Source organism: Xenopus tropicalis, chromosome 7 (assembly GCF_000004195.4).
Source record: "Xenopus tropicalis strain Nigerian chromosome 7, UCB_Xtro_10.0, whole genome shotgun sequence".
Taxonomy (NCBI): Eukaryota; Metazoa; Chordata; class Amphibia; order Anura; family Pipidae; genus Xenopus; species Xenopus tropicalis.
This window is the reverse complement of record NC_030683.2, coordinates 60,110,710-60,125,110: the sequence shown is the minus strand read 5'-3', so window position 1 is coordinate 60,125,110 and position 14,401 is coordinate 60,110,710. Positions and strand designations below refer to the sequence as shown.

Below are 14,401 nucleotides of genomic sequence, written 5' to 3'. Positions count from 1 at the left end.
CTGGTGAATTATGACTTTAAAAAGTCAAAACTAGGACTTTTAAACTTATAATTTTGACTTTAAAAAGTCAAAACTACAGTATGACTTTTAAACTCATAATTATGACTTTAAAAAGTCGAAATAGGAATTTTTAAACTTATAATTTTGAATTTAAAAAGTCAAAACTAGGACTTTTAAACTCAAAATTATGACTTTAAAATGTCAAAACTACAGTATGACTTTTAAACTCATTATGACTTTAAAAAGTCAAAATTATGAGTTTTAACAGCAGGTTTTGAAGAAACAGAAAAAAAATCTGACTCTTTTAAAAGTCATAATTCAACAGAATTTTTTTTTTTTTGGTGGCCCCAGTGCTCTTCCGTAGTATACCATACTGTGTTACTTTACTGTTTAAAAAACACTAATTCTCATGGCCAGTATAAATGTGAGTTGCAAATGTGTAGTGCTTTGCAATACTGTACTACTATACAATGTACCGTACTGTATGTTTAAACCTGAAATAACTCAGTAAAGTAACTATGTTGCAAATAAAAAATGGTTCCTGTACTTATTTCCTTTAAATAGCTTACATTTATGTGTCTTTAACACATTTCCCTGATTTTACATTTTCCCTGATTTTACATCTTTTTTCCATGGTCCCTTGAAAAACGTAAAATGGGGGTTCTACTGTACATCTAAAAAATGCTTTTGCAGTGTTGGTGTCCAGTGTCTCAGTCATATTGAGAGCCTGACAAAGTTGATATAATTTACGCTGGAAAAGTAGCACTAAAGACGAGAGATTATGTATATGTATAACTATATAAGGGGGCCATATAATAAACTCTTAAATGCTTTATTTACCAGTAAGCCCTTTCAGCAGACACAAGGGCATCTATTCAGAAGAAAGGTTGTTTCATTTTTTTTTTTCAAATAGTAAAAAGAGTTCTTTACTGAAAGGGCTGTGAAGTTGTGTGGTTCTCTCCCTGAAGTAATGATGGTGGCAAAAACAATAGATAGTTTCAAGGAGGGATTGGATTGCTTTTTAACAAGTGAGAAAATACAGATGCTATTAGTGAAAGGTGGTTGGTGATTGGTCTTTTTGAATCAGAAGATATTCCCTCCCCCCCTCCCCCCCTCAGCTAATTGGAGAGTCTTCAGACTAGTAGATGGGTAGGTTTCAGTTATACATAAAAAGTTGAACTCAATGCAGCAAGCAATAAACTCACTAATATTTAATTAAACCATTTAAAGTAATGCTTTTTCATCACCTAGTGAGATTGAAGGTCAGAAAACAACATCATCAGAAATGCATTGGTATGGTTATTTTAGTTTTCAAACTTTCTAAAGGTTACAAAGCACTACAAAGAGCTCATTTGAGCATACAAGGTTAAATATCTGTTTGCTGCTGTAAGTAGTTACTTAAGTTTGGTCATGTGGAGAAAACAGCATTGTGCAGTGTCTCAATATATAAAGCCTTTAATCCGAAACAACTGCAAAGTTTAGGCCAAATGCAGCCTTTCCTCAAGCTGTGGTAAAATCAATTCTTGCTATTCTGATCAGAGAAGCTGGTCAGCAAGTGTCTTATCGGAAAATTGATCATGTCGACATTACATGGTTAGGAGCAGTGGCAAACAACTGTATCATATGGCTACACAGGTAGGAGTTTGACCATTTCCTCTTACTGGCGGCATTATGAAAAGCTAGGATTAGCACTAATTGCTTTTCTCCTGTTAACCTGTTTTTTGACAGTTTAAAAGGGGTTGTCTCAATTCATTTCAATGAACTGGGTTGTACTACTGGAACAGTAGTACCATATGCATATAAACCCACTTGTATGGAAAATTCTAAAATAGAAAACCTAGGGCAACAAGAATGGTTCCAATCGAGGTGAGTTAATGAGCAGTTCTTACTTGGCCAGCATCTAAAGTATCTATGTATATTTAATTGTCTTCTATAGGTTTTACAAGGAGTGGCACAAAAACATTTTAATCACTTTTACAAACCTCTTAAGTGTTGATAGTTCTTCAGCTTTAACTTCAGCCAGCTTCCGGTGCAGTTCTTCATCCTCCTGATCATAATCTTTCTCACCTATGGGTTCCTGTCCTTCTCCCTCATCAGAGCTAAGACTGCTAAAAAAAGAATTATCAAAATTAAAAACTAGTGAAACACATTTTGATGGATACATTTTCAGCTTGAAAAATTTCAGAAATACAAAAGTGATAGAAAATGAGCAGACATTATACAAAGCATGTAGGTAGAAACATTGTTGTCTTTGAGATAGTGATGGAAAAGGAATGATATGCACAAATAACATATGTAGATTTAGTATAGTGCAAAGATAATGAAAACATCTCACATTGTCTTCTTTTCCGTTTCTTTAGATGCCGCCTTTAATTTTCTAGCAAGATGTCTACGTAGTTTAGAACGCCAGCTTAAGAGCAACCTTCAAAATGTAAAAGCATCTTTAAGCACAACAGCTAAATATTCAGGAAAAAAAATAAAATAATTCACACAACTCCGAGAAAAGACACAGACAAAACAAATAAAATTGCACATTACCTAAGCTCCTTCCGACCCAATACTTTGATATCTCGACAACATTCACGTATATCATTTGTTGTAGCTGGATGTCTCTCAAATTCAGTGTCATCCAGAATAATCTAAAATAATAAGAGGTTGTCTAAGGAATACAAATAAAAACAATTGAACTCTGGAGCAGCTTCAGATACAAAACTACTAAAGTGTGGCTTTAGAGCTCTGGCACACGGGGAGATTAGTCGCCCACGACAAATCTCCCTTGTCACGGGCGACTAATCTCCCCGAGTTGCCATGACCCGCCATCCCGCCGGCGACTTACATGTTCACTGGTGGGATGGCGGGTCATGGCAAATCGGGGAGATTAGTCGCCCGCGAACATGGAGTTTTGTCGCGGGCGACTAATTTCCCCGTGTACCAGAGCCCTTAGGAATAACTCATAGGGAAGAGTTATAGAATTTGAGTTGTTAATTGAACCACTGCTGGAGAGTGCATACACTAAGGTCAAGCATGGGATAGATGATATACCAAGCCATAGGTCCCTTCATAACCAAGCATATATCAGAGATTGGGGTTCAGAATATGGGGTCCCAATACAGTCTGTTTTGATACATAGAAGGTACCTATGGGGTGGGGGGTGTCAGACACAGTTTGCCCATATATCATGTAAAGCCAGAGCAACAGCGCTCAAGTATGAAAAGGGTTAACAATACTGCTGGACAACTGTGCTTGATCACAAGTGTTAATTTATGCATCCTTTAGAAGCCCCCTTTTGTCTAAAGCTGGCCATACACGTGGCGATCCGACGATGTTTCGTACGACCATCGGTCGCACGAAACATCGTCAGATCCGCCACACACCATTCAGGGCTGAATCGGCAGGTAAGGAGGTAGAAACAATAGGATTTCTACCTCCTTCTGCCGATTCAGCTCTGAAGGGAGAATTTTGGTCAGGCGCCTTCTATGGCGCCCGATCAAAATTTTCTAACCTGGCCGATCGACGAGCCGACCGATTTCAGCAGCTTCCTGCGACATCGGTCGGCTCGCTGACATACCATACACGCACCGATTATCGTACGAAACGAGGTTTCGTACGATAATATCGGTGCGTGTATGGCCACCTTAATACACAGTTAAGATTTTAGCAGCGATCTCACACCTGAGCACTATGGAAACTGTTACTCACAGGCTCAAATACTCAGAACCATCACAAAATCACATATACCTCAAGAAATATGAAAATATGGCCTACCAGTATTCCATACAATTACACAAGCATCATTTTCATTGGTGTCTATTATACAGGTTTCTACATTGTGTTTAGCAGGAGGAATGTATTGCTTTTTATGTGCTCATGAGATCACACCGTTACGAGGAATTTATTATTATTATTATTATTATTAACATTTATTTATAAAGCGCCAACATATTCTGCAGCGCTGTACAATAAGTGGGTTTCATACATTGGACATACAGAATAACATATAAAGAAATCAATAACCGATACAAGAGGTGAAGAGGGCCCTGCCCAAAAGAGCTTACAATCTACAAGGAGAAAGGGTTGAGACGAGGAATATTACACTTATATCAACACCAGGCACAAGGTTATAGTTATGACTATTATAAATCAGGACAGATCAGTTTAGCTAACAAGTCATGATTTAATTAACCCTGTGCTACCCCCCAGCCTTCACACACAGTAATGAGAGGGTGTTTCCTAAACTCTGTATAAATTCTGGAAGGAACATCATGCTGTAAAGGTTCCTATTGGGGGCTACTATTGGGGGCTTGGCCACTATTCATCTTTCCCTCAAAAGATCAACTACTTGGTCATGTAAAGGGTTTTAACCCCTATTATGTAACTGTACGCACTGTACTAGTGCATCTGATCGTAAAAAAATGTTACCTACTTTAATATGCACTGGTGACTTTTTTTTTCTCTTATTGAGCATCACATGATATTGCTTTACATATATAACATAGTGAATGTGTTACAGATGCCATGTTTAACATTGAACATACAAATAAATATATACCCAACTTAATCGTGATGGTGTCATATTTCTTACAGTTTCTAGGTTCTGTCTTTATCTTTATCTTTCCCCCTTTTTTTATTTTTTTGCTGGTTGGAGGGAGATTCAGAAGTCAGTATTTGTTTCAACTTTAGTTCTAGATATATATTGTGTAAGGGTTTAGTCCACTGCTGGGTCTAAGTCTAACTAGGGTTCCCACACTTTATAAAATTTGAATGGGCAACCTCTTCTCATATAAGTAAGCTTGTAAAGTGGGATTGCCTTTTCTATCAATTGTTCCCATGAGTGTATTGAGGGCCCTCCACTGGACTGGTGACTTTTTGAGATCATTACATACAAACTTTGATAAATTTTGTCAATGTGCTCTAAACCCAGCCTGCCTACAGATTTGCCTTAAGCCGTTAGGTCATTGCGTATGTACAGAACTATAGCTAACCTGTTTGCGAGTTGTGTGCATAGCATCTAGTATTTGAATGCTATTGTTCATGGCTGATAAGGCAAATGTGTTATCACATGAAATGTGCTAATGAACCCTGCTGTCTACAACCCTGACATCATCTGTTGTATTGGGAACATTTCATAGAGTTAATCCAGGTATCTCACACAAGGGAAGATCTTTTTGTATTGTCCCATATATTTTTCCCATCCTTCATAGGGTAGAGTAACTGAAAGGATACTGGATACTTCAGGTATCTATAGATACTATCTCTACTATACTATAGTATCTATAGATAGATCAGTTGGTGTTGTGGATAGTATGTATAGATATTAGAAAATACCTTTTTTGCATAAGGCCTGGCTAAGATTTGTTTAAATGGGATGTTCACCTTTGAGTTAACTTTTATTGTGATGTAATATACAGAGACAATTTGATATTGGTCTTCAGTTTTTTTTTTTATTATTTGTAGTAGTTATTTCACTTTTTGTTCAGCAGTTCTCCAGTTTGGTGTTTCAGCAGCTATCGGATCGCTGGGGTCCAAATTATCTTAGCAATCAGGGATTGGTTTCATTTTGGCCAAGCAATAGTTTTTTGGCTGTGGGATCATGGACCCCCATTTGAAAGCTGCAAAGATTAAGAAGATGAAGGAAAAAAAAAAAAAAAAACAACAGGAGGATGCCCTGTCTCTTCCCTATCTGGGGAAAATGTACCTCTGCATGTCTCAATGGACTTAATTGAACAGCAAGCTCTGGAAAGACTTTATATTATTCACAACACTTTGCACATTATTGGTGGATATGTTATTGGGAGTGTATCCTGGTATAATTAATTCCCACTCTGATGGGAATAAATGGCTTGTATGAAGTACTACCAAGCAGATTTGAGAAAGGGCAGGAGTAAGCACGAAACATTGCCAGTTTATCTGACCTCAAAAAAAAATATCACCCTTTTCACATTTGCAACAAGGATGTGCTGCAGTTTGAGTTCTTTTTAAACAGGAACAATAGGCATCTATTATTTATTGCATTTATTCTACTAAACCATGCAAGGGTGTTAAGGTTCTAGTTAGCTAGATTTTTTTTTTTTTTTTGTGACTCTTATCTTTTTATTGAATTGTACAATAACAGTAATAGGAAATATTATATATATATATATATATATATATATATATATATATATATATATATATATATAATAACAGTGCAGCGTGGTAAAGTTATTAAAGATATATGTAAATTTTCACAGTGGTGTATTCCATGATGTCTCAGTTCAAAAAAAGATAAAGAAAAGGTAAGTAGTAAAACACATTAAGTAATTATATTTCAAAGGTATAATAGGGTTTCAGCCTTCGTTGGCGTACAATTCCCAGGGTGTCCAAATTTTGAGAAAGAGCGGGGTTCTGTTAGTTAGTCTGGCGATACCAGCTTCAAACACCTTATTTGGGGCTGGGGTTTTCCAGCATGCGGCTAGCAAAATTCAAGCAGCCATGATTGATCAATGCTTGGTATGATTTGTTGATTTTTGGGAATGGTTTGCCTAGCAAAAAGGTCGTTATATCAAGTGGTACAGGGTTTCGTAATAGTTTACTTAATAGACCTGAGATTTCTGACCATAATGGGGTTATCATTAGGCAAAACCAGAAAATATGCGGGAGAGTGCCCATATCCCCACAGTTCCTCCAGCACATTGGGGAATGGTCGGGGAACAAGGTATGTACCGTATTTTTCGCCGTATAAGACGCACCTTTTTCTTCCCCAAAACTGGGGGGGAAAAGTTGGTGCGTCTTATACGACAAATACCGTATATATGTATATGCAATATGCGCTTGTTGCGCGCACCCAGCCCCCCCCCCCCGGACGACTTTACGCTGCATGTCATAATGCGTGGCGCAACGCTGCACCATCGAGGGGCGATTGTTTCGCTCGTTGCGCACCCACCCCCCCCACCCGACGTCCGTACCACGCGTCCTCTTCCCCTTGCAGTGCCGATCGGAAGCGGCTGTGTCTGTGCGGCGGTCCGCAGTACCGAGTGAATGTCCCCTTGTCTGTGTGCGCAACGTGATCTGAGCCGCACTAGCTAAAAATAATCAGCAGCCTTCAGCCCATGCAAATCCCGGAGCCTCCTCCTGCTGGGGCAGCCAGGCAGTAATCACATGCCTCATTATGTGCGAGCCCAGAGACAGGCAGGGCTGCAGCCCACAGAGGGAGGAACAATTAACACAGCACACAGCAGGATGGGCAAGTACTTCATAATTAGTATATTATATAGTTCAGAATCTTTTTTTTTCTAGATTTTCCTCCTTTAAAATTGGGTGCGTCTTATATTCCGAAAAATACGATAGTTTGGCTGGGGTATGATACCAAAGCATAAGAATCTTAGAAATATGCTCTGTCTTGAGCAAGTTATTTTTTTTAGCATTTCCCCAGATGAGAGACCAGTCTTCCTCAAACAGGGGTTGAGGAAGATAGGAGTCCCATTTATTCATGTAAGGGTGTCTTATAGGTATGCCAGCCTTGGGTTCAGAGAGAATCTGATGAATTTTGGAAATGAATCCCTTCTGTGGGAGGCCCTTCTTGGCAATTGACTCAAATGGGGTGAGAATATTCAGTTTAGCTTTCTCGCTGTAGGGTTTGGCAAAATGTCTTGGAGATATTCATAAAATTTTAGATTTTTGCTTGAGTTCTTCATATGTTTTGACCTCTTTAGTAGAAGGGTTTAATAGATCAGCTACGGTCTGGAATCCTGAGTCGGACCATTTATTAATAAAATGAGAATGCATTCCAGGTTGGAAATCGGGGTTGCTTAAAAATAATGTTACAAGTGATTTAGCCGAGATAAAATCATGCTTTTGTCTAAGTCTATACCAGATTGATAATGTGTGTTTAGTGGAGGATAAAAGAGTGTCTTTTTCTGTTGTACTATGAGGAATTGCCCAGATGAGATGGTTTAAATGGCCTGTTTCTAGTTGGGTGTTCTCAATGTGACCCCATATTGAGTTAGGTAACCTATCATTCCATGCGAATAATTGTCTAGGGTCTCAAAGAGGTATAAGAATTTCGGTAGGATAATCATTTTTATGGCCGAGATTCTGCCGAACCAGGATAAAGAATATTTGGACCATTTTTGTAATAATGATTTAACCTGTTGTAACAATGGAATGAAATTATGTCTAAATAAATCTGTATAAATTGGCGTGATGTGTGTCCCTAGGTAAGTAATTGATGCCAATTATAGTTATAGGAGTTCTGTAAGTGTTGCAGTTGATGTTGCGGGATGTTTAATGGTAGTACTTGTGTCTTGCTGACATTGACTTTGTAGTTAGAAAATTTACCGTAGGTGTCCAAAATGCAGGTTTGGAAGGGAGATCAGTGGATTTGTCAATGAAAAGATAAATTTTGTAATTGAGTTTTGGAGATTAACCCCTGAGATATCTGGAGAGTTTCTAATCACTGCTGCAAAGGGCTCTATGCTTAATGCATATAAGAGGGGAGACAGGGGGCAACCTTGTCTGGTGCCATTGGTTATGGTGATGTGTTTGTGGGTTTGACCAGGTAGTTTCAACTGGGTGGCTGGGTTTTTATACAACGCCTTCAGGGCCTCTAGAAAGGGGCCTGAGAATTGAAGGTGAGACATCAGCGAGAATAAGTAGGGCCAACTGAAACAATCAAATGCCTTTTCTGTGTCTAGGCTTAAAAGGACCGCTGGGTTTTTTTTTTTATGTAATATTTCTAGTAAGTTAATAGTTCGCCTAGTATTGTCCCCAGCTTGTCGTCCCTGAATGAACCCTACTTGGTCTCTGTTGACTAATTTTGGGAGTATAGGTGCGAGTTTGCTAAAATCTTGGAGAACAGTTTATGGTCAGAGTTTAACAATGCAATAGGTCTATAGTTAGAGCATATGCTGGGGTCCTTCCTTTCTTTGGGTATCAGAGTGAGATAGGAGCTCAGGGTTGGGCCTGGGATTGGGGTTCCCTGTAGAAATTCGTTGAAAAGTATAACTAAATATGGGCCAAGGATATGGGAGAAGGCTTTGTAGTATTTATAGGGGAAGCCATCGGGGCCTGGGGATTTGCAATTTGACATATGCTTGAGTACTGAGAGGAGTTCCTCTATTGTGATTTTTGCATTCAGGGTTTTGTTATATTCATCTGTTAGTTTCGATAATTTGGCTTCCATAAAGAATTTAGAGAGTAATTCTATATTTTGTGGGGAATATGTATTGTTCAGGTGCGTAGTGTGCAAGTTGTAGAGTTGTGTATAGTACTTATGAAAGGTGTCCCCTATCAAGTCCTGACTGTAGGTTAATTGCCCTTCCGGTGTTTTAATTGATTCTAGATTGTATTGTTTGATCTTTGAGTTTCCTAACCAAAAGGGTGTGGTGTTGTTAGTGCCCTTGTTCATAGAACTTCTGTTTAGTCCATAGAATCGCCTTCTCTATGTGCTGGTGTTTGAGTGAGGATAGTTGTTTTCTAATGTCTAGTATTTGGGTTAGGTGTTGTTCTGAATGGCTCTTGTTATATTGGGATTTTAATGTGTGGAGCTGGGATTGTAGGATGTTATGGTTATTATTGAGGGCTTTTTTCCGACTAGTTGCCAGGGCTATCAATTGTCCCCTAATAGTTGCCTTGGGAGCTTCCCATAGGGTTGCTAAAGATTGGACTGTTCCTTTATTAAGCTGGAAGTAATCTTTAAGAGCTTGTGCCATCTGCTGAAAGGTATCAGGGTCATGTAAGATTGTTTCGTTAAGACGCCAATGTAGTTCTCTAGGGGGCAATTTGGCTAAATCTAATGTTAAAGCTATGGGAGAGTGGTCAGACCAGGTAATAGAGTAGCTCTCAGTAGTGAAAGGTAGTTGAAGGCAAGGTAAGCGATTAAAGTCACTTGGGGGTGCCTAACATTTTGGCACCCCCAAGTGACTTTGCCTTTCCTTGTCCTTTAAGGCAGTCTTCATGGGTGAAGTCGTGGGGGTTCTCAGAGTGTCTCTCTTTTTTAATCCAAGGGCCGAGAGCAGTTTATGTCCATTGTGAGGATGTATCAGAGTATGTGTGTCTGACCCCGGTGGTTGATGATCAGCTTGAAGGGAAATCCCCATCTATATGGTATTTTACAGTCTCTCAAAATCTGGGTTACTGGCTTCAGTTCCCTTCTTTTGGCCAGTGTAACTGGGGATAGGTCAGAGCAAATTTGTATCCTATGTTTGTGGAACTCAAGAGAGTTTATGGAGCAAGTTGTAGTTAGTATAGCTTCTTTGCTTTCATAATAGTGGAAACGGACTATAATGTCCTTGAGGCCAGCGATCTATGTGCCCTGTCCATTTTCAATTGCTCCTGTGGTATGTCAGGACAAATATACATAAACAGTTCCATCAGGTATTTAGGGATTTCTGAGACAATGACCTCTTCTGGGATTCCCCTGAGAAGTAAGTTTTGCCTACGGGATCTGTTCTCTAAATCCTCACATTAGTCTTCAAGCTGTGCCATTTCCTCTCTAAGGCCTGCATTCTCCTGCTCTAGATTTGTTAGCCTCTGGACCATATCATCAGTATATGTTTCCAGCTTGTCAGTACGTTCTCCTAGGTCTATTAAATCTCTTTGATTTCTCTCATGGCAGCTGATATTGCTTTTGTGATTGATTAAGAGGTAGTGGAATTGTGCCAGTTGCTGTTGTAACATTTGGTTTGTTACTGGGGCCTTGTCTGTAAGGCTTTGTGGGTTAATAATATGAGAGATATTCTGACCTGAGGAGAGTCTGATGTCCGCTGGTGTTGTGTCCTCGGGCTGTGGAGAAGGAGCAGATCTTATCTGAGGAGAAGCCGAAGACGCACTAGATTGAGATGCGCGATCTTGGATTTCATCGCGGGCCTCCGTACTGCCGGATTTATGCAGGTAAGGTGAGAGTGTGGTTTTCTGCTCTCTGAGCTTTTTTTTCCCCATGGCAGGTGTACCGCAAGTTTTTGCTAAGTGACCCGATGTCTCGTTTTTAAGCTTCTGTGTGCTTATTTTTCGGGTGCTTATGGAGTCTGGTGTTGTGGAGCTCCTATGTAGTGCGTGTGCTCGGCTCCATGGCTAGCCACGCCCCATAGCTAGATTGATTTTAAGATGTTTTATCATAATTAGATAACTATGCTCAGATCAGCTTGTAAGATTTTGCCAATAAGATGGTAGATAGTATGGAGTGCTCATGCGCGAGCCAAACAAGATGGTCGCACCTTGAGTTGGCTCTGCACCGCCCATGCACTTATTGGCTTACGGAAGCTATATACCCCCACAGCCTGGTTGAACCTCCACATCTACGGCACAGCTATTACCCTGGAACAGCGTATGGTCACTCAAAGAGCCCGCCGTATCCGTAACAAGCGGACCAAAGCGGCCTCAACTCGCGCCCTTTTCCGACCCCGCTCAAATGGCCTCTCAAAGCAGCCTGTTTGACGATCTATCGGAAGGCTCCCCTCCTCAAGGTGAACAGCCTAGACGCTCTGATGAGGTACTTTTAAGCAAATTTAAAATTATGCTACAACAAGAGCTAGACATAATCGCAACTAAAATCTCCGCGGACTTAGCAAAAAAAGTTGCAGACCTGGGCACACGGATAGCAGATACGGAAACCAAAATAGATGACATTATAACAGTCAGACTCTCATAAACAAGATATTATTACACTACAGGCTCAGCTGAAAGAGGCCCTAGATAAAATTCAATTTGCAGACAACAGGTCCAGACGTAACAACGTGAGAATACACGGCTTACCTGAACCGATTATAGATTTATCTGCATCCATCAAAAACCTTCTACATTCCCTAGTCCCTGAGATCCCAGTGACTAGACTGGAAATAGACAGGGTACACCGCGCCTTGCGCCCCAGACGACCCTCCTAGGGACATTATCCTACATTTGCATTTCCACCAGACACAAGTGGCGATCCTGGCGGCAGCTAGGAAATCCACCAACTTAACGTTTTAAGACCATCTTTATCAAATATACGTGGATCTATCCCCTACCACATTACAAAAAAGAACAATGGGCCCTGTCTGTAAGACTCTTCAACAGATAACATTCAATAATAAAACATAGCTTTTATTAAAGCATTGTTAAGATTGGTTACAGCGAATGTTCAAAATAGTACAAAGTTCATACTTATCAGTATAACATGCCACATACACGCGACGTTTCGGGGGTATTCCTCCCCCTTTCTCAAGCGTACCTCGTGGCAGTCGCAAACAATGAGTCACATACTTGTTACTTCCTTGTATAGCGAAGAACCGGAAGTGACGTGGCGGGTCGCCATGGAGACGGGACACACAACCGCAGTGTATACAGTATACACGGGAGCCGCCACATCAATCCCGTATTTAATGCACATTATCAGGAAAACATCCACGACTGCAAGTTACTTCAATATCATATAGTGACTCCAAGATATGTATCTTGGAAAATCGGAGTATGACACATATAAATAGTATTCAACATGGGACATAAAGTTCAATTGCCTATCACTAGTAAGTGTTCAAAAAATACATATATATCCACAAAATCAAAAATGGGTAGTGCAAAACGGAGTAAAAGTTAAAAAATGAAAAACAAATAATAAATGAAGCAAATATTTATAGAAACAGTATCACAAAAACAAATGTAAATCAAAATCCTTATTTAACCCATTAGGTGCTAAGGTGTTTAGGCGATGGATCCATTCTACCTCAGTACGCCTCAAAAGTTTAACTCGGTCCCCCCCTCTTCTAGGGGGAGGAACGTGTTGTATGACCCGATACCTAAGATCATCCGATGTATGTCCCATCTCTAAACAATGTCTGGATACCGGGAGAATTCTATTTCCAGTATTAACTGTAGATCTATGTTGTGAAAATCTATCCCTAACTTTCTGGATGGTTTCTCCGATATAAATTAGATTACATGGGCAAATTAACATGTACACCACAAAATTAGTGTCACATGTGTGATGTCCACGTATTTTGTATGATCTTCCTGTATGGGGGTCACTAAACTGTGACCCAACCAAAACAAAACGACACTGAGAGCAACCTTTACATTTAAACATACCTTCCCTGGGCAATCCCAGGAAGGTTAGTTTCCTCGGTATAGGGGGGACCTCAGCTCTTACTAACTTACCACCTATTGTATTACCCCTACGATAAGACATCATAGGGGTTTGTTGAAAAGTTTCAATCATGGGATATGACTCCCTCAACAAATGCCAGTGTTTTTGCAAAATAGAGTGTAATCGACCACTCTGCGCATGATATTTGGAGACAAATGTCATGCGTTGTTCAGTACCACGTTTACGGTGTTGGCCAACTCGTTCCTGTCTGTTCACCCTTAATAAACTATCTTGTAAAATATGCTGTGGGTAGCCCCTACTTATCAATTTATTATTCATTTTACTCAGGTCCTCTGTAATGATCTCTTGATCATTAGCTATCCTACAAACCCGTGTAAATTGGCTAGTAGGAATAGATTTTTTGACAGATATAGGATGAAAACTGTCAAATTTTAATAGCCGATTACGATCTGTAGGTTTCGTATAAATACGTGTAAGGAATTTTTGCTCATTTCTTATAACCTCAACATCTAAAAAGACGATTCTGTGGGAATCTACTGACATAGTAAATTGAATATCTGGATGGGCCCTATTTATCTGATCACGGAAGGCGGACAAGGACTCCAGGTCACCACGCCAGAGGAGGAAGACGTCATCGATGTACCTCCACCATGCAAAACAATGCATTGTGAAGAGTACATTACGATAGACGTGCTCATCCTCAAACCAACTCATGAATGAGTTGGCATAGGCAGGGGCGACCTTGGAGCCCATGGCCGTCCCCCGTATCTGCAGATAAAACCTGTCCCGAAATTTAAAGAAATTTTTGTATAAAATGAAAGTAAGAACACCCACAAAAAAATTGATCTCCATCTCATTGTATTGTCCACTATTCATTAACAACATTCTTACTGCCATAATTCCCTCCGTATGGGGTATAGATGTATAAAGGCTGGCGACATCAAATGTAACCAGCCAGACCTCACCGGTCAATCCTCCTACATTCGACAGTTTCTGCAAGAAATCTTCAGTGTCACGTATATATGATTGAAGGTGCATTTTTCACAACATATGACTGGTAACAAAATTGACAATGCTGAATGTGGATTTGACATAAGCAGAGTGGGTTTAAGATCACGTAGTCATTTTGTTCCCCCTACAACATACCCAGTAGTTGAAACGTATATTCAGAAGGTTCGATCTGAGGTGGAGAACGTTATTCAGCATAGTGCCTCCAGGGGCCCATATAACATGTCTAAAGTTGAGATAGATGCATTAACTGAATTGAAGTCGTTGTCCAGTATAACTATCAAACCCTCCGACAAAGGAGGTGCGATAGTTGTCATGGACACTGACAAATATATT

At 39.9% G+C, this 14,401-nt stretch overlaps 1 protein-coding gene across 2 annotated transcripts in view; it reads right to left on the bottom strand.

Annotated features, from left to right (window-relative positions):
- Positions 1–14,401, bottom strand: part of ftsj3 (FtsJ RNA methyltransferase homolog 3) — a 174,627-nt gene that overhangs the window by 117,641 nt on the left and 42,585 nt on the right. Inside the window, exons 10-12 of one of the 2 annotated variants that reach the window (XM_012967001.3) lie at positions 2,539–2,639; positions 2,336–2,422; positions 1,983–2,108 (exon numbers count right to left, since the gene is read on the bottom strand). In XM_012967001.3, the coding sequence (XP_012822455.1) occupies positions 1,983–2,108; positions 2,336–2,422; positions 2,539–2,639 (314 nt within the window). The remainder of the gene's footprint in view (positions 1–1,982; positions 2,109–2,335; positions 2,423–2,538; positions 2,640–14,401) is intronic. The other variant, XM_012967002.3, reaches the window with a different exon arrangement.